The sequence below is a fragment of the Acinonyx jubatus genome, chromosome A2, assembly GCF_027475565.1.
Source record: "Acinonyx jubatus isolate Ajub_Pintada_27869175 chromosome A2, VMU_Ajub_asm_v1.0, whole genome shotgun sequence".
Taxonomy (NCBI): domain Eukaryota; kingdom Metazoa; phylum Chordata; class Mammalia; order Carnivora; family Felidae; genus Acinonyx; species Acinonyx jubatus.
In genome coordinates, this window is record NC_069383.1 from 141722202 (window position 1) to 141742132 (window position 19931).

General features: G+C 40.1%; 1 protein-coding gene across 7 annotated transcripts in view; it reads left to right on the forward strand.

Moving 5' to 3' along the window:
- The window catches only part of ERC2 (ELKS/RAB6-interacting/CAST family member 2), a 915804-nt gene that overhangs the window by 262941 nt on the left and 632932 nt on the right, over positions 1-19931 (forward strand). For all 7 annotated transcript variants that reach the window (XM_053219211.1, XM_027039010.2, XM_053219212.1 and 4 more), the window contains one exon: positions 18455-18529. In XM_053219211.1, the coding sequence (XP_053075186.1) occupies positions 18455-18529 (75 nt within the window). The remainder of the gene's footprint in view (positions 1-18454; positions 18530-19931) is intronic.

Below are 19931 nucleotides of genomic sequence, written 5' to 3' on the forward strand. Positions count from 1 at the left end.
AAAGCATGATGTCTGTATTCAGGGAGGCCTGGATTCAAATGGTCTCAGCTGTTTACCAGCCGTGTGACTAGAGTAAAGTTTCACAAATTCTCTGATCCTGAGTTTTTTAGTTGTTAAATGGGGATAAAAATGCACCCCTCAGAGCATTAGTATAAGGATTAAATGTTGCCTTCAATCTATCCTGGAACAACATTGAGAATATAAGTGTGATTATGTATAGTATCTCTCATGGAGTCATTTTGTTTGTTTGTTTATGCATATTATTTCATCTTACCATGTGCCAGGCCCTGTTACAAATATTAGCCTCATTTTAAATGTAGATAGAATTTACATAAGTCAACTAAATTTTGCAGACGGTAGTGAGTGGCAGCAGTGGGTGCACACTGTGAAGTTATGTTAGGGATTGGGATGCCACATTCTATTCTACCCTCCATGCCGCTCCATGGAAGACATACACATGTATATGCATGAAGAATATTGAAAAGAACTGGGTACTAATGACTAAGAGCACAGGCTAGGGATTGAATCACAACTGTGTTCTCTTACGCTACTTGGCTCCTCAGTTTTCTGACCTGCAAAATGGAAATACTTGTGACATAGAACATGGACAGATTTAGCACAGTATCTGAGACTACTCCAAAATGTTGGCTACTATTGTCAGCATTCTACAGGAAATAAAAGCAAAGTGGAGGGTGAGAGGGAAGAATTAATAAGGGGGTGTGTGTGTAGCCTTTTCCGGTAGATGGGATTTGAACTGAGCTTTTGAGATATTGCAGTGAATGAAGGGAATAGAATAGTAGGGGCAATCTGGGGACTGTGTTGGGGGGTGTGTGGATGGAGGAATGTGAGATATGGTGGAGGATAAGATTGGTGGGCGATATGATGCTTTTTTTCTAAGAAATGGCCTTTTGCGTTCATTTTGAGACCATGTTGCCAGCTGTCTGTCCATCATCCCTTCCTCATCTGACCACTTAGGCTATTCATTTCACCATGCTGGGCTCTCTTGGGGAGCTATTGGGAGGGTCGTATGAGAGAGGCCGTGAAGAGGACCTAAACTGGCTCAGGCACAGAGAAAACACTTGGCAATGGATGGTAGATGCTCTTGTTTTAGTCATGTGCTGGAGGGTGCCCTGGGCACTGGGGGGCTAGACGGGGATTCAGAGCCTTCTCGTAGATAGTTTGTAATGTAGCTCCTGCATATTTAGTACCTGGTTTGGGATCCCATTCCTCCTGCTTCTAGACTGAGACCTGTTTTTTTTTCCCCCTGGACCTCCTGAGGACTAGAGCTTGTCAGGGCTTCTCCCTGCTGCCAGCTTGCCCTATGAGGTCTCTGCCAAGGCCTCCCATTGACCAGCTCTGTCTATGTCTGAACTCCACATGTGACTCATCATTGCCCTTCTGCCTAGACTACCTCTCTTGTATTACACTTTTACAATGGGACCATTTGCTATCCTAGGGGCATCTTCTTTTTGTGACCATTCCTGCCTCCTTCTAGGGTGCATGACCCTTTCCCATCTCACTGCCCTTCCTGCATTGGCTTGTCTTAATGCCCTCTGAACTCCAGATAGTCAGGAAGATAGTAGCTTTTAACTTGACTCACACTATTAAATAAATATTAAATAGCCAACAGTAATTGAACTATGTTCCAGGTACTCTCTAGGCACCATTGCATACTGGCTTTATACCTTTTAACTCATTTTGTATCCTGATAACAAATGGGGTGGGTGCAGCTATTGTCCCCATTTACAGATGGGACCATGAGTCACAGAGAGATCTAGCACCTTGTCCAAGGTTTTACAGCTGGTATGTAGTAAAGCCAGAAGCTACTTGCAAATGAGATTGCACTACATGTTTTACAAGAGGAAGGGACCACTGATCCCAGAGATTTAAAAAGAATTTTAAAATCTGATTTTTCAGTTTTTTAGGCACAATCTTTAGGGATCTCTTTCTGACAGCATTAATAGTTTTATTACTCAGCCTCATTCTCAAAAGGGAGTTGCCTGGCTAAAGTGTCAATTCATGGTAAAGAGCCATTTTGAGCTGTGAAATGTGTGGTGCTACCTGTCTTAGTCCTTTGACTTGTGCTTGTTGTCACTTATGTCAGTCCTTTTGCTTCAGTTTTCCATTAATTTTAGTAAAATAATAAGGTAAAATTCATAAGAACATTCCAGAGTTGCACACAATCTGCTGCAAAGATTAGATGGTAAGGATTTTAAGCAGGTTTAGGGTTGGCTTGCAAACAGCACCAACAGGTTTTGTTTACCATTTGAAACCTTAAACCTCCAATTCAGTGAATGGGTGATGGTGTAAAAGGCTCCATCTATGTTGCCTAAAAGCCAGATGTTTGCAAGGACCACCTATGTATAAGGCAGTTTTCTGGGGGACTGGTCCCAGATCATTCATGTGAGACCTCTTCTTTGTCCCACACATTTATGGTCACACCATTTCTGGTTTAGGAGCATCTTCATTTGATGCAGGAGAGTGTTAGCTTATAGCTGCCAAAATGGCTGCCCCACTTTTTAGCTGTTTACTAAGATGTGTAAGGATGGACGTAATTGTCAGACTGCATGTAGAATGGCCAATTCTTGGCACCACATTTTAGAAAAGAGATTGGAACCTGGAACTTTTTCAGAGAAGGGTCACCAAGATGGTTCTTATTTTGGCTCTTATGTTTTACTGAGAATGATTCAAGGACCTGGACATATTTCAGGTAGAAAGAAAAGTCTGTAGGAGAAAGAGGCTTCTAATACTTGGAGTGCCATCTTATGAAAAAGAGGTGGATTTGTTCTCTGGAGGCTGCACGTCAAAAGTTTGGCTGACCTTTTGGAGAATGACAGCTAAGGATCCAAATCTCAGCTTTGCTTCTTAGTGGTGTGGTCTTGGGCTGCTTCTTTATCTACTCTGAGGCTTAGGCCTTCTCCTGATAAATGGGGATAAGATTAGTGCTTGCCTCCCAAGTGTGGGGGGTTAGATGAGATATTTCATGTTAAATACTTAGCACAATGTTTGGGACATGGCAAAGCCTCTGTGGATGGCCAGCGTGAGTGTTATTATTAAATTCTGTGTAGTGAAGAACCGGACCAAATGGAGGAGAGTTAGAAGGAGCAGATTTTGACTTAGCATATGGAAGGAGAGAACTTCTCTAGCTGCCCGCTTGGTCGAAGAGGACGACCTTCCCCGATAGAAGAGGACCATTCTTCGGTCAAGGGTATACGAATAGCTGTGCTCCCCTGCTAGAACCTCCAAACAAGCTCTCAAGGAGAGAACTTCTCAACTGTCAGAATTGCTTTTTGGATCTGACTGCCTAGATCTGAAATTGTCCAAACTTCAGCTCAGTGACCCACATCAGGGAAAGGAAGGAATTCACGTTGTGAGTGAGAAGCTATGCCAGCTAGTTCCTTTGGGGCTTTCCAATTCTATGAACCCTCTGTATTTTACACTATAAGGTTTTACTACAGATGGGTCTTTGAAATGAAAATTTGCAGCGAAAGAAAGACCGAGCCTCCCCCCCCCCCTTTTTTTTGGTGAAAATGTCACCATGACTACCACAGCGTGTTCCTTCATGGGCTAAAGTGTGGCATGTGTCTTCAGCCAGGGAAGTTGTCTGCGTAGGAGCCGCCCTCTGCTCCTGTGATGTGTAGCCATCTGGACCGTGGGGGTGTGCAGGGAACACACTGTTGATTCATATGCCACCCCCTGCTGGCATCTCTAAAATGGGCCCTCTAGCTGGAGGTGTGAAGCAGCCAGCCTCCTCTCTCCCATGCCTTTTCCAAGTACTCGACAGAGAAAGGGACATGAGGAAAAATGTGTAAAGATCCAGGAACGTGGAACGATGGTTGGGTGGCCCCTGTGGGCAACTGGGCAGGTGTATCCATCTTCTTATGGATAGATACGGGTGCTGTGGCCAACAACTCACACTTGTGATCTTTATTGGGAGGTGTGGCTTTGGGTGACTAGAGTCGCCAAACTTCCTCCTGCTCAGAAGTGCCCAGGCAGCCCACAGGCAGTGACTTCCTAGAGCAGGGTTATGAGGGCCAGCCTCCTTGTCTCCAGTGGGACAGATCCTACAGCACAATTTAGTCCCTAGAGCTCCCAGCAGGCTCAGGCTCAGGCTAAATTTTCTATACAACAACACCCTTGCTTAACTTCCTTTTCTTCTCTGTATGATTTATTTTCTTCTCATATGGGTTCCCCTGTGAGCTCTCCCTTAATAAATTACTTGCATAAAAGTCCCTGTCTCAGGTTCTGCCTCTCAGGAATATGACCTAAGACATACAAGTAGACTAAGGTAAGTGGCCTGGGTACTGCTCAGAGCACCTGATGCCATGCTTTGTAAGAAAGAGCAGATAGAATAGGACTCTTTAGTAAGAAGGATTTTGGACCAGGAAGCTGTCATCATGCAGGGGACTGTGATTTGTTCTTTAGTTCTTGGATGAATAGAATGGATGTCTGTATATATAAGCTTCAGGGGCATATATGATACCTCAGTGTAGGGAGAGCTGTCTAACAGTGGAGTCAAAAGGTTAGTGAAAGATTAACTACCTTATGTTAGATTTCTATTGCTGCCATAGCAAACTACTCCACATTTAACAGCTTAAAACAATGCAAATTTATTAACTCGCAGATCAGCAGTCCTGGTACAGCATGGCTCAGTTGGATCCTTTGCTTTGAGTCTCATGAGGCCAAAACCAAGCTGTTGTTAGGACTTAGCTCCTTTCTAGAGGCTTTTGAGATCAATCTGCTTCCAAGCTCATTCAGGTTGTTGGCCAAATTTAGTGCCTTGTATTTGTAAGATTGAAGTCCCTATTTCCTTGTTGACTATCAATGGAGGACCATCTTTATTCCCTAGAGACCTCCTCTGGTCCTTGCGCATGTCCCCTATGTCTCAGAACCGACAGTGGCATATTGAATTCTTCTCGTACTTAGGATCTCTCTGACTTCCCCATCTGCTGCATCTCTCTTCTGCCTCCAGTCATAGGAACTTCTGAGCTTTGAAAGGGCTCAAGTGATTAAATTGTACCCACCCAAATTATCCAGGATAACTTTCCTATTTTAACATCTATAACCCTAATTGTATCTGCAAAGTCCCTTTTTCCATGCAGTGTAACATATTCACAGAAATATATATTCACAGAAAATAGGAGTAGATATCTTTGGTAGGGGGCATTATTCTGCTGGCTCCACTCTACCACCTGTCCCCCAGAGATGCACATCCTTCCCAAATAAAAAATGCATTCTCCCAACCCAGGGTCTACAAAGCTCTTATCCCAAAGCCCCATATCTCATCTGAATCTTATCAGTTCAAAAGTCAATCATCTGAATTATCTACATTGTGTATGGATGAGGCTCTGGGTGTAATCTGTTAAATCCAACTCCTGAGGCACAATTCCTTGCCATCAGTGGACCTGTGACACTAAAGAAACAGTTTATCTGCTCCCAACAGACAATGATGGGACAGGCAGAGGTAACAGTTATAGAAATTCCAGTTCAGATGGGAGAAATGGAAAGTAAAATGGAGTCACTAGACCAATGCAGTTTCAAAATCCAGCTGGGAAAACTCCATTAGGTTTCAAGACCCGTGAATAATCCTTGTGGTTCTTGGCTCCACACTAAAAGCCTATAGCATCCAATTTTCTCAGGTGCTCTTCTATCCAAGTACTGACCAGGCCCAAGCTTGCTTAGCTTCCCAGAGCAGATGAGATCAGATGTGTAGGCTGGGGTGAATGAGCAGGATGCTGCTGACAGCACGTAACATTGTACTGTATAAGACATAGTGGACAAAATAATGAGTGCTTAGAAAGAAAGACTTTGGACCACCCACATGTACTCCTCAGCGAAGCTTTCCGCAATCCTTCCCTCAACAGGCCTGGATGCTTGCCTCGCATTCTCCCCCATAACATATTGTTCAGAACTGGTGGAGTCCTCCCAGGGAACTGAGAAACAGACCAGAAGTCAGATTTGCATACCTGTTAAAATCTTAGATGTCTGTAGAGCATGAAGCAACCACAAATAGCAGTATAAACCAAGTGTTATATTGGTAATTAAGGGTGTGAGTTTAGGTGTCAGACAGGGTGGTTACACTCTCAAGTCTTACTAGCACTGTAATCTTAGGAATACTACTTACCTCTCTGAGTCTGAGTGTTTGCAGCATTCCCAAGGGGGTGGTAACTCCTACCTATAAGGATGCTATGCAGATCCAGTCAGGGGCTAGATGGGAAGTATGGGGCTTGGCATATGGTAAACATTCTGTAATTGGTGGCTGCTGTTATTATTGCAGTCTTGTATTCTAGCTATGCACTCCCTCTACCACCAGAAAATCAAGTTCCTTGAGACCTGGCATGATATTTCATTTATCTTTGTTATCTATGCATTGTCTAGCATGTATTAGATTCTCAGTAGCTATTGAATTAAATAACTAAACTTCATTGTTATTCCTAGGACATTGCTAATGCCATTGGCCAAATATTTGGATCCTGGCATCTTATTCTATTAATTTCTATGGTTCCCAGGATCATAACCTCGAAAGGACCATGATAAATCTGCCAAAGAGTCTTTAATGCAAGTTTAGGAAAAGGAATAGGTTATATATTAAAACAGACTAAGGGAAATGTATGTGTGTACGGATTCATGGTGTATGATCTTAGATTCCCAAATGTTTATTTTTTGTGAAGACTGAAAAAATTTAACAATAAGTTTATATTACATTTGTGTATTTCCATGGAAACTGTTTTCCCATCTCTCTAGGATCTGAAGGCTTCTGTTTAAGACCAGGATTTTAATGAGGGCCTACATGGCCTTACACAGTCTGTCTCCTCCCCAGCCCTTACCCCTTGGGTCTCATCTCCTACCACTGTATTCATCACTTTCTCCACTCTAACACTGGGCCACTCACTGTACCTTGAGCCCTGTTGGCATGGTTTCACTTCCATTGAGATTGCCTGCACTAGAATGCAAGCTTCACGAAGGCAGGGATTCTCTGTGTGTTTCCTGGGCACGTAGTGGGCCTTCAGCAAGTATTTCTTGAATTGAATTATTCAGGCAGACCTAGTGGCAATGCTCTAATAGTGTAGCCAGTGTCAGACTGCAGAACAAGTGGGTAGGGAATGCATTCTGCCAGGCTGCATTGTCTGATGTACTTTCAGGAATACTAATAATCATTCAGGAGCAACAACAATAATAAGGATAAGTTTCAGTTACTGCTAACGTCCTGTGTGCCAGCCCAGGTGAATACTTCACATGCTTATCTCATTTCAACTTCACCATCCTGAGTATAGAAAATTCAGGAACTTACCCATCATCACACACCTGCTAGGTAGAGACGACTAGGTCTGTTTTACTGTATAGGGTGAATTTTAAGACTTTTTCTGAGCTTTATCTTCCAGATAGTAAGGTTTTGAGGCACCCGGGTGGCTCAGTTAGTTAAGCGTCCAGCTCTGTTTTGGTTCAGGTCATGATCTCACTGTTGGTGGGATTGAGCCCTGTGTTGGACTTCTCACTGACAGTGTGGAGCCTGCTTGGGATTCTCTCCCTGTCTCTCTGCTCCTCCCCTGCAAACGCATACTCTCTCTCTCAAAATAATAAATAAAATAAGCATTTGAATAGTGAGGTTTCATTTTTAACTTTTGGTATTAATTTGTTTTATTGTGTATGGACAAAGAATGTGGCCTGTTATCACTTCTGCCTTTGGAATCTGATTAAAGTTTTTTTTGGTGGTCTGATACATGCTCAATCTGTTTAAATATTCCATGGAATCTTGAAATAGAGGTCTGTAGGATCCAAAGTTCACTGTAATTGTCTCTCAGTTTAATCTTACTAATTATATCATTATATCATTTAAATATTTTAGGTTATTTTTTAAATGCTTGATTTATCAAAAATTGAGAAGGATGTTAATATTTGAAAGTAATTATTTTTTTCCTCTATTTCTGCATGCCTAACCATGCTTATCATTTACGTTTTAATATCTAATATGGGATATCAGTACCATACAACTGCTATTGAGATGAATCTCTTTAAATTTTCAAGTCCTCAAGAAAGGAGTGAAAAATGGAAGATGGAATTGAAGGAGAAATAGGGAGATGACTATAATGAAAGAAGCCAATGGAGATATAGGTGTCAGCTTCAAATATCAAATCAAAACCATGTGGTGAAACATGGGCAGTATAGCACAGTGGTTAGGAGCAGAGGCCCTGGACCCAGACTTCTCAGGACAATTCAGTAGATTGTGCAGGTTACTGACTCCTTTATGATTCCATGTCTTTGAGTGAAACATGATGATAATAACTGTATCTGCCTATGGAGGTTATTATGATGATTAAACAAGTTAATATTTGTAAAGTGTTTAGAAGGGTGCTTAGCACATAGTAATATATAAGTAACTATTAGCTATTACCATCCTTCACATCAGATTCCTTTTGGTCCAAAGGTATTATAGAACTTCTAGGCATATAAGTGCAATGTCATTTGTACTCTTTCAGTCAGTCAGTATTTATTGAGCACTTACTCTTTGCAGGCACTATGTTAGTTACTGGGAATATAACGGACATACAAAGTCCCTGTGCTTATGGAGTTTACCACCCAATGGTGAACACAGACATGAATCCACTAATTTTATAAGTTAGTGTCAAATCGCAGCCATTTTCAGTGATATAAAGGAAAGGTACACAATGCTATGAGCGTGTATCTGAGGATGCAGGATGTAGACTAGTCTGAAGGGTCAACTAATGGCCTTTCTGTGATGTATTTGTAATCGATGGCTTTGTGACAAATAGTGTGTGAAACAATGAACACTTATTATCTCACAGATTCTGTGGGTCAGGAATATGGGAGTTGCTTAGCTGGATGGTTCTGGCCCAGAGCTTCTCATGAGGTTGCAGTCAAGCTGTTGGGCAAGGCTCAGGCATCTGAAGGCTTCACTGGGGCTGGATGATCCACTTCTGCTAAGGCTGATTCACATGGCTGTTGGCAGGAGGCCTCAGTTTCATAGTGCATGGGCCTCTCCATAGGGTAGCTTGAGGTATTTTCATGATGTGGCAGCTGGATTCTCCCAGAGCAAGTGATCCAAGATTGTGAGCAAGAAGGAAGCCTTGTCTTTTATGACCAAGCCTCAAAAGTCACAAATGTCACTTCTACTATATTCTGTTTGTTAGACTGAGTTACTTAGCTCAGTCCAGAGTCAAGGGGAAGATATTTAGGCTCCACCCTATAAAGGGAATGTCAAAGAATTTGTAGACATTTGAAACTACCACATGAGGAATTTTTTTTTTTTTTTTTCTGAGATGGCTAGGATGAGTGTTGAAAATGTCCTGGACCAGGATTGACAGATATTTTTTTTTTTTCTGTAAAAGGCCAGATAGTAAATATTTCCAGCTTTGCAAGGTCATATGGTCTCTGCTGTAACTACTGAACTCTGTCACTGTAGCATGAAAATCATAGACAATATGTAAATTAATGGAAATAACAGTGTTTCAATAAAACTTTATTTACCAAAACAGATGGTGGGCTGGATTTGGCCTGTGGGCTGTGGTTTGCTGATCCCTGTACACAAAAAGAGAACAAAAAGCGTAGAGGATTATTCCAAGCAGAAGAAACTGAATGTTTCAGAAAGAAAAGAACTGTTATGCAGTTAAAAATGTAAAGATACCTAAAACAGATTTGTTTTTTTTCATGTAGTGTGTTTCATGTACTGTGTTTATTGCAACATTGTTTGTAGTGAATAAAAAGAGTGGTAAACACTTATTTACACAGATAAATTTTGAAAACATAAGTATTGTTGAGGTAAAAACCAAAATGCAAAAGCTTTGTGCAAGGTGGACAGCTAGCATTTATGTAAATTAAAAAAGAATGCACTCTGTTGTTAAATTTATACTATTTACAAGGACATACATATTTTCTAAAAGCACAAAAACATGCATGAGAAATATACCAACTTTTAGATAATGGTTTCTCTCCAGAAGAATGGAGATAGGGAGGGCTGTGGGACTCCAACAAGTTCTGTTAGGTTTGAAAAAATTTTAAATTGTGGCTAAATACACAGAACATAAACGTTACCATCTTAACCACTTTTAAGCATACAGTTCAGTAGTATTAAGTATGTTCACATCATTGTGCAAGCAATCTCTTGCTCTGTACCCATTAAACAACAGCTCCATTATTTCCCTACCTTCAGTCTCTGGCAGTCAGCATTCTACTTTCTGTTTCTGTAAGTTTGGCTACTCTGGATACCTCATGTAAGTGAGATCATTCAGTATTTGTCTTTTTGTGACTGCTGTGTTTCACTAAATGTAATACCCTTAAGGTTCATCCATATTGTAGTATGTGTTAGTATCTTGTCCCTTTTTAAGGCTAAGTAATATCCCATTGTAATTATGTACCACATTGTGTTTATCCATCCATCTGTTGATGGATGCTTCCACATTTTGGCTGTTGTAATAATGCTTCTATGAACATGGGTATATACACCTAAATCAAAGTTTTGATGAAAGAAATGATGAGTTAAATAGTACCCTTTGCAAATATAGTAGCCTGAGACTCTTTCCTCCTTCTATTCTCCCACAGCACATTCCAGTCAAACTTGACTCACACTGTCCACCAAAACTGCTCCAGTCACTGTTACTAATGACCTGAGTGCTGCTAAGTCCTGTGGTCCATCTTCTGGCCTCCTCCCATTGACTTCTCAGCAGCAGTGATAAGAATATCAATTTTGCATCCTGGACTCCTTTCTTCACTTGATTTCTGGGATGGTATACTACTGGTTCTCTTCATACCTCACTGGGATTCCTTCTCAATTTCATATGCTGCTTCCTCCTCACTACTCAGACCCCTTAATTTGGGTCACCCCTGGGCTCAGTCTTCTTTCCTCTCCTCTTCTTTCTATGCACAGTCCCCAGTTGATCTCATCTAGGCTCCCAGCTTTAGGTACTATCTACTGGATGATCCTAATTTTTTATTTGTAGCTCTTCTCCCCTCAAATCCAGCTCATATGTCCATCTGCCCACTGAGTTCTCCACTTGAATGTCTTATAGTGTCACAAATGTAACACATGCAAAACTAAACTCTTGGTTCCCATAACTCCCACTTCTCCTCTCCAATCTTCCCTATCTTGGTATTCCAGCTGCATTCTTCCTGTTGTCCAGAATACAAGTCATGAAGCCATCCTTTACTTTTCTCTTTCTGGAGTCTCCAGGCAATCTATCAGGAAGTCAAGTCAACTTCACCTTCAAAACATGTCTAAACTCAGTTCTTTCTCTTTGCCTCCATTCTGTCACCCTGGTCCCAGGCTCTATCATCCTTTGCTAGGGTTTTCCTGTTGCTTATTACTAGTCCTTATGGTTCTTCCCTTACCTCCTTCCTCAACCCCAAATTATACTGCAGTCCAGCAGGCAGAGTAATTTAAGGATGTACTTTATATTGTGGTTTGTCTTTGCTCAGAACCTTCCAGTGGCTTCCCATTTTTCTCAGAGTAAAACCAGTGTCCAGACAATGACTCCAGATGTAGAACTCACCTTCTCATCATCCTGCAACCCTGCATATCTCTGACCTACTACTTTCCCATCCCTTATCCAGCGCTAGCCAGGTACTTAAATGTTTGCTATTCTCTCTGCTTGGAACATCTTTACGACTGGTTCTCCCACATCTTATAGATTTTTGCTCAAATTTCACCTTTGCATGAAGCTTTTCTGATCACCCTATTTAAAATTACAATTGATCCCCTCACATAGTGTGTCCTGTTCCATCTTTCTGACTTATTTTCCTTTAAAGCACTTACAAACTGGTTTGGTCTCCTTTTAAAATTATTATGCCTCTCTCTTGTTGGAATTTGAAATTAAAAACCCATAAGGGCTGGGGTATCTATCTGCTTGGCTCAGTGCTGTATTTCCTATATGCCCTGCATCAAGTTACTATTTGAATATATAAATCTGGCATATCTTAAGACTGATGTGAGTAGGTGTTTGAGATTATAGTGTTACTTTCCTGTCAGCTTCTTCAATTGGTTTTGTCCCTCAAGAGTGATAACTTAAAAATATGGCCTGAGATTCTTTGGCACTTTTCCCTAGAATTGAGCAGGCTTGCAACTGCTTCAACCAACAGAGCATGGCAGAGGTGATGCTATGGGACTTCCAAGGTTAGGTAATAAAGGGCCATGCAGTCCTTGGCTTATTTGCTGGAACGCTTGCTCTTGGCATCTTTACACCTGAAAGTAAGAGGTGGATACCCTGATGCTGCCATGCTATGAGGAAGTCTAAGCCACGTGGAGATGCCATATACAGGTGTCACCATATATAGGTGGCAATTCTAGCTAAACCCAGCTTTCAAGTCTTCTTCCAGCCAATATACCATATAAATCTTGGAATTGGATCCTCCAGTCCCAGCTGTTCTAGCCCCTGACATCATGCTTTAGAAACAAGCTTTCCCTAGTCTATCCTTTAGAAGTTCATGATCTAGAATTCATGAACATAATCAAATGGTGCTAGTCTGGTGCACTAAATTTGGAGTGGTTTGTTCCATAGCAGTAGATTACTAAGACAGTAAGGGAGAGAGGTCAGATAAAAATAGTGGATAGAAAGTCAAGATTTGAGGTGTTTTTTTTTTCCTACTGAAGAAAGTAGATGGTGTGTGCAAACATTATTCTTCCAGTTTCATTTTGGAAGCTAGTGTCCATCCACATTAACTCACTAGACTCTAGATTCTCATTAACTGCCAAGAAATGTCATCCCAATGAACTACTTGAGATTTCATGTTTAAAATTTTGAGTTCTTGGTATGTTTCCATATTGGTCACCTGGAGGAGCTGGCAGTTTTAGACTAGCTATGGCCAAGTGAGTAATGAAATTATGGGAAAATATATAACCTGGGTTTCTGTGTCACAGTAAGATATTAAAGTTTTTGATGCTGCCAGTTTTCTTTTATTTTTATTATGTTTTTAGAACTGAGAATTGGTGTGACTAGAAATTCCAGCCAGAGATCAGCATTTCAGAGTCAGCTGCCTATTAAAAATCTGGATGTTCTCAGAAACCTAGTGATAGAGCTTCTTATTCTGTAGCTCAGAGTAGGGAAGAGGTGTGCCCAAGGCCTCAGGCTGGGACTGTGGGCTCCTGACTCTCCATTCCCTGTACAGTGCCCTTTCCTCTCAGTAAGTGTTTTTTAGCCTGTAGTCTGGTTCAAAGATGAACCCCCAGGTATTGGACCAGGTTCTGTGAAGCAGCTGAAATGGTGCACACCGTTTTGTTTGTATGTGCTTTTGTACTCATTTGTAAAGAGAATCTATACCTTCCATCTAATTCTTACAGAGATCAGTGACCCAGAAAAGTATAAGTCCACTGTACTTGATTAATACTGTCGTTTAAAAACTACCAGAGTAAGTTAAATCTTGTACTACCTCATATCTACATCAGATGCTTCTAGGGAAATTCTTTAGTTAAGATTAATCCATAATGGGTGCATCTTTCAGATAGTTAGGCATAGTTGAAGCACCCACCAACCGACACATCTTACTGTCAGTTTAGAAAAACTTGGTAAGCTCTCACACATTAAAATCACTTTTGTGATTCAAAACCAACAAACAACACAGGGCTAATTAGGTATTATTTTTCCTTGTAGCCATTGCAGTAAAGGCAGAGAGGGCTGGGATCTTTACAGAGAGAGCCTGAAAGCACAGAGGCTAACTTAACAGAGGTTTATTTTTCACACACACCACCATCCCATGTTGGTGTTCAGTGACCTTTTTATATGGCATTTCAGGAACTCATTCTCCTTTTCTCTTGGGGTTCTACCAGCGTCTTGGGTCTTGGAGTACTTTACTTCTAGCCAGAAGACAGGAAAAGAGGGAGAATTGAGGACAGGGTAAAAAGTATTTATGGAAGTTGAGTTCCTAATTTCTGCCCATGTCCCACTGGCCAGAAATAAGTAATTTGGCACCATCATCATTGATACATGGGCAGTGGTAGTGGTGCTTCCTAGAAACACTCTACTTTAATGAAGAGGAGCACAAATCTTCTTGGTTGGGCAGTTGCTACTCTCTGCCACAGAGTGAGTGTTTTAAGGATGCTCAGTCTCAGAGATGGATGAAGTGTCTGAGATGGAACTTTCAGACCATCCATGATGTCTGCATGTGGATTACAATCTTCACTTACCTGACACCTTAGGAATTAAGGTGATCCTCAGAAACTTGAAGTCAGGATTGATTGAAATACAGTGTAGTTAAGATAGGAAAATTGCAATTTTCAGGTAACTGGAGATTTTGTTTCGTTTTACATTTTAAGGAGTGATGACACAGAGCGTAAGGACCCAGTCTTGATTTTGAGCTGGTTTACATTACAATGGAAATTGTGTAATTATAGCAAAGAAAACTCTTTCCATTTTTGCAAAACTATTGCTACAAGTTTAGCTTTGTTATTGCATGTTTGCTCTAAAAAATGTTTTTGTGCTTGGCAGAAATTACAACAACACATACCTTTACTCTATGGTTTTTATTTTCTATTTGTGTTACTTAGTTGTGTCTTAATTATTTTTGCTTATTTTATGCAAACTTCTCTCCTCAAATTATCTTATGATTTTTATTCTGGAATTTGGTTTGGCTATGGTATGAAATTACCATGAATTCGTTTCTCAGACTTTTTCATTAAGATGCTTTAAAAAAATTTTTTTAAATGTTTTATTTATTCTTGAGAGAAAGAGAGACAGAGCACGAATGAGGGAAGGGCAGAGCAAGAGAGGGACACAGAACCAGAAGCAGACTCCAGGCTCTGAGCTGTCAGCACAGAGCCCGACCTGGGGCCTGAACTCATGAGCCGTGAGATCATGACCTGAGCTGAAGTCGGACACTCAACTGACTGAGCCACCCAGGCGCCCCTCATTAAGATGCTTTTGATACATATGGATCAGGATTAGTGACATGTGAAGTGTTTTTCTTCTACCCCTTACTATGGAGGAACTCTGACAAGTGACTTACTGTCCATTTTTTCATCTGTGAAATTTTATTAGTCCAGCGTGTACTCCCAAAAATCTTGGAAGTAACATTGAGGGCTAAAGAAGCTTTCTTTGGAGGTTGAATTCCTTATGTGATTCACCCAGTGGTATGCTGGAACTGGATTGGACTGGTCCATGAAAGTCAAAATTGGAAACTTGTTCTAACAGCTGACGTTACAAATTAAATATATAAACTGATGCCTGGGTGGCTCAGTCACTTGTGTCTGACTTCAACTCAGGCCATGATCTCATGGTTCACAGGTTTGAGCCCTGCATTGGCCTCTGTGCTGATAGCTCAGAGCCTGGAACCTGCTTCAGATTCTATGTCTCCCTCTGTCTCTGCCCCTTCCCTGCTCATGCTCTGTCTCTCTCTCTAAAAAAACAAAAACAAAAACAAAAACAAAACCAAAAAAAACCTCAAACATTAAAAAAAGTTAAAAAAGAAACATTGTATTAAAACTCATAATTTCCTATTTTTTTGTTACATTTTACTGTTATCTGTAAAATGAACACAGATAACAGTATTCTTGATGTTATTACATGTAGTTGGTCCATATGGTATAAATACTGTACAATAGGGTACTATTGTGCCTCTCTTCCCAACTTTGCATTCAGTGACACCACTTAGGTAATTTGAACTTGGCCATGGTGGGTGCTGGTTGTTAAATAAATATTTACCAGTAGCCAACTGGACTCACCACACAGAGGTTTGATTCTCCATAGCATGATATTGAGGCTTGAAAAAGAGAAGTAGTTAGGCATTTATCCAAGGGATACAGGTGTGCTGTTTCGAAGGGACACATGCACCCCAATGTTTATAGCAGCACTATCAACAATAGCCAACGTATAGAAAGAGCCCAAATGTCCATCGATGGATGAATGGATAAAGAAGGTGTGGTATGTATATACAATGGAGTATTACTCGGCAATCAAAAAGAATGAACTCTTGCCATTTGCAACTATGTGGATGGAACTGGAGGGTATTATGCTAAGTGAAATTAGTCAGAGAAAGACAAAAGTCATATGACTTCACTCATATGAGGACTTTAAGAGACAAAACAGATGAACATAAGGGAAGGGAAACAAAAATAATATATAAAAACAGGGGAACAAAACAGAAGAGACTCATAAATATGGAGAACAAAATGAGAGTTACTGGAGGGGTGTGGGAGGGGGATGGGCTAAATGGGTAAGGGACACTAAGGAATCTACTCCTGAAATCATTGTTGCAGTATATGCTAACTAATTTGGATGTAAATTTTAAAAAATAAAAAATTAAGAAAAAAAAAAGAGAGAAGTAGTGCCAGGGACATTGTAGGTAATAAAGGAAAGCTGCTTTTTAAAATGTAATATAATATAATATAATATAGTATAATATAATATAATATAATATAAGTATAGTAGAATTTTTTGTTTTTTTTAGGTTTATTTTTGAGAGAGCGAGAGAGGGAGGGAGAAAGGGAGAAGCAGAGAGAGAGGGAGACACAGAATCCGAAGCAGGCTCCAGGCTCTGACCTGTCAGCACAGAGCCTGATGCAGGGCTGGAATTCATGAACTGTGAGATTATGACGTGAGCTGAAGTTGGATGCTCAACTGGCTGAGTCACCCAGGCGCCCCTTTTATTTTTATTTATTTAATTTTTTAAAAATGTTTTTTAAATTGTTTTTGAGAGAGAGAAAGAAGGAAGGAAGGAAGGAAAGAAAGAAAGAAAGAAAAAGAAAGAAAGAAAAGAGAGAGAGTAGGAAGGGGCAGAGAGAGAGGGAGACACAGAAGGGAAGTTGCTTTTAAGGTCATTCCTTCAGAAAATTTCTGCCATTACCATGCAGCCTAAAAATGACCAGTATTGCTGGGTTATTTTAGACCAGGGCCTCCAAAGGACACAGGCTTTCTTTCTGTCTCTATTCATAAGATGGGTTTGGTAATACTTGACTCTGTATCTTCCAAGGATATGTTAGGGAAAAAATGTCTTTGTGAGACCATTTTGAATAATTAGGAAGCACTAATTCAAGTTCTTCTCAAATTGGAAGTTGAGAAGTAGTTTTGCACAAGTTTGCTGGTGTGTGCCAGTGATGACTTTGGGAAGAAAATATGCCGTATTCCAGAACTGTAGTGGTGATTTTCCAGGGCTGGTTCCTAGACATGTGCACCGTGTTCCATGACCAAGTCTTCTTGGGCCACTGGCAAGTAAGAACAATATAATGGGATATGGGCAAAGATTGCTTGTTTTATTATCCTGGGAAGGATTATCTTTTATTGTGGAATTCTGTTTTTCTGGCAATACTTACATTGTTATGTTCTGTCTTTATGAGATGGTGATGATAGTAGACAGTAGTGGTGGAATGAGATTTAATTTTAATACCTTTCCTTGGAAAAGCTAGAAATCATGTTAGTTCCCTTCCCTAAAGCCAAGGTAGTTTTTTGTTTGTTTGCTTTTCATTTTTAATGTCTGTGGCCCAGTGGAATGTGAAGGCCTAGAACTACTTCATGTTGAATTTAAATGATTTTTCTGGAAGCAAATAAATCTTATGAAATTACTCCATAGGTGACTAGTATCAGTGGCATGGACATGTGTGAGCACTGTTGTTTTTTCCTCTCATTGGCTGCTTTCATAAAACTGTTTATAATTATTACTAAGAAAATCAAAGTATAAACTGAACAAATCTTATCTTTATGTCTTCTTCTGCCAAGGCAACTTTCAAAGTCTTTACAGAACTGTTCTTTGGAGAAGAGGCATAAATAAAGCGAGCCTTCAAGGTTAAAATTGTGGTTATGTTGCTTGCTTTTTACCTGAAGTTATATTTGTCATATTCCAGAAGTTCTTGGGTCTGCATCTGGCTTTAACCATTTTTGTATCCTCTCTAACACTGTTGATATTAATGCCAATTTTAATTTCTTGGCATCATGAGTGTATAAACCTATCACACACAGATGTGATTTTGAACAAGGACCGAAACTGTAAATTAGGAAGCAAGATATTCACAGGGTTTCATCACATCAGTTCACTCCAAAAAGTAACACAGTTGTACTGAAAAGGTTTTAAATTGCTCATTTCAAACCTACCTCAGTAGCAAAATGCCATGCGTGCAGTGGATTTGCAACCACGTTAGTCATTTTCTTTCCTCCGTTTCCATGCTGTGTTTGTATTGGGAGCACAGAGAAATGTAATTTAGTAAATTATGATTTGATGGCTGGGCAACAGCCCCAGTGTTGAACAGTATTTGGACTATGATTACTTGCTGGCTTTGTCACAGTTGACATTAATTATTGATGGAAGTTTCAGAAATAGCGCATGTGCCAGGAGGTTTTCACTGGAACGCAGGCTCCAGGCAGGAGTGATGCTAAAGAGGGTGGGGGGAGAGGCACCTGTGGCTTGTTTATGTCTGTGCACAGCAAACCTGCACCCGGTGGGCTGTGTGGTACCTGTGTAAAGGTCATGGTGTAACGGAAGGATGAACCGTCAGGCTTATTTCTATCGTGTTCCTCCACAGGAATTGCACCGAAGAAGCCAACTTCAGCCGGAGCCAGCCAAGACGAAGGCTCTCCAGACTGTCATTGAAATGAAGGTAGGAGCTGTTCACATTTGTCAAGAACAGCTGTGCCTCCGGAGTTTGTTCTAACTTGATGGTGCCTAACATAAACACTTGAAATGAACCTTGTGTTTTTCTCTAGGCACCCTGGTGGGTGCTTTTCTTCTGGATCTTTTTGCTTTCTTGGGTACATTTAATTTATTGGCCCTTTAATTAGGATGACTTTTCTGGGCAAAAGAATAAAGGACTCAAGTATCCCTTGGCTGAAAGGAGGGGTGGGTTCATTTCCAGAGCATGGCCAATGCTTTCAACCCTAGGGGAGGTTTTGTGTGTGCTTTAAAAGGAAATTTCTAAAGCTAGAATAATTTTTTCCCCCTTTTCATTCACATTACAATGAAAAGATATCTTAAGAAACTAAGGTTTGGCAAAGAAGTTGACTTACATTCAGTGAAGTCCTTAAATAATTAAAACTGTGCTATCAGGAAAATGTACTTTTCAAAGGATAGTACTTTCCCAGGACTCCAGTATTTTCTCCTAACCAAGTCTGGAAGTAATAATAACTTATTAAGTACTCATAACATAGCTGTGGAAGCATAGAGGTATGCTATTTAAATGAATTATAGATCCTCCTGGATGGATTTAGGGCATTTAAAGAATAATGAAATAAATGATGATGGCTAAGCCGTGATGTATGATTAAGAAACAGATCTAAATGAAACCCATTGCTTTGTCAGTATCTAGAAATGTAAATAAAGGTTTTTTACTTTCAGTGTTTGCCAGAGGGAAGCAAATAGTGTTTATCTTAAGAGTAAATAATTCTTGATTTAAATTGTTTCATGAAGAAAAACATAACAGTGATGTTTACAATCTGATAATTCCATACTTATTATTAGGGAAATAATAAGTTTGCTGGTCACCATTAGCCTACAAGAGAATTCCGAAACTTGCTGATAGGATAATGATTTTTCTGTCTTTTATAGTGTATGATTTTGAATTGTCTGCCAAAAAATCCCTAAGTCCTGGAGAAAAAGAAATTAACACCAGCTATTGAATTTTTGTCATGTACAGTTCTGACTTAGGATTTTTTTTAAGGTGTTTTCTTTTTGTTTTCTTTTTTTTCTTTCTTTCTTTCTTTCTTTCTTTCTTTCTTTCTTTCTTTCTTTCTTTCTTTCTTTCTTTCTTTCTTTCTCTTTCTTGTCAATGACAATGTCTTCAAGTGAATTTTTGTGGAAATAATGTAGAACATTTGCTTTAAAACTGTATGTCCCCCGAGTGGGGTTACATGAGTCAAGGTACTCATAATGCATTTGCAGCAAATTGGTTTGAAAAATATCATCAAAGGAACCAAATGCCAATAAGAATGAACAATACTTGCTAATCTTGGCTCATCAATTCAGTTTGAATTTATATAATTTGAACTTGTTTTGAAAAGAAACTT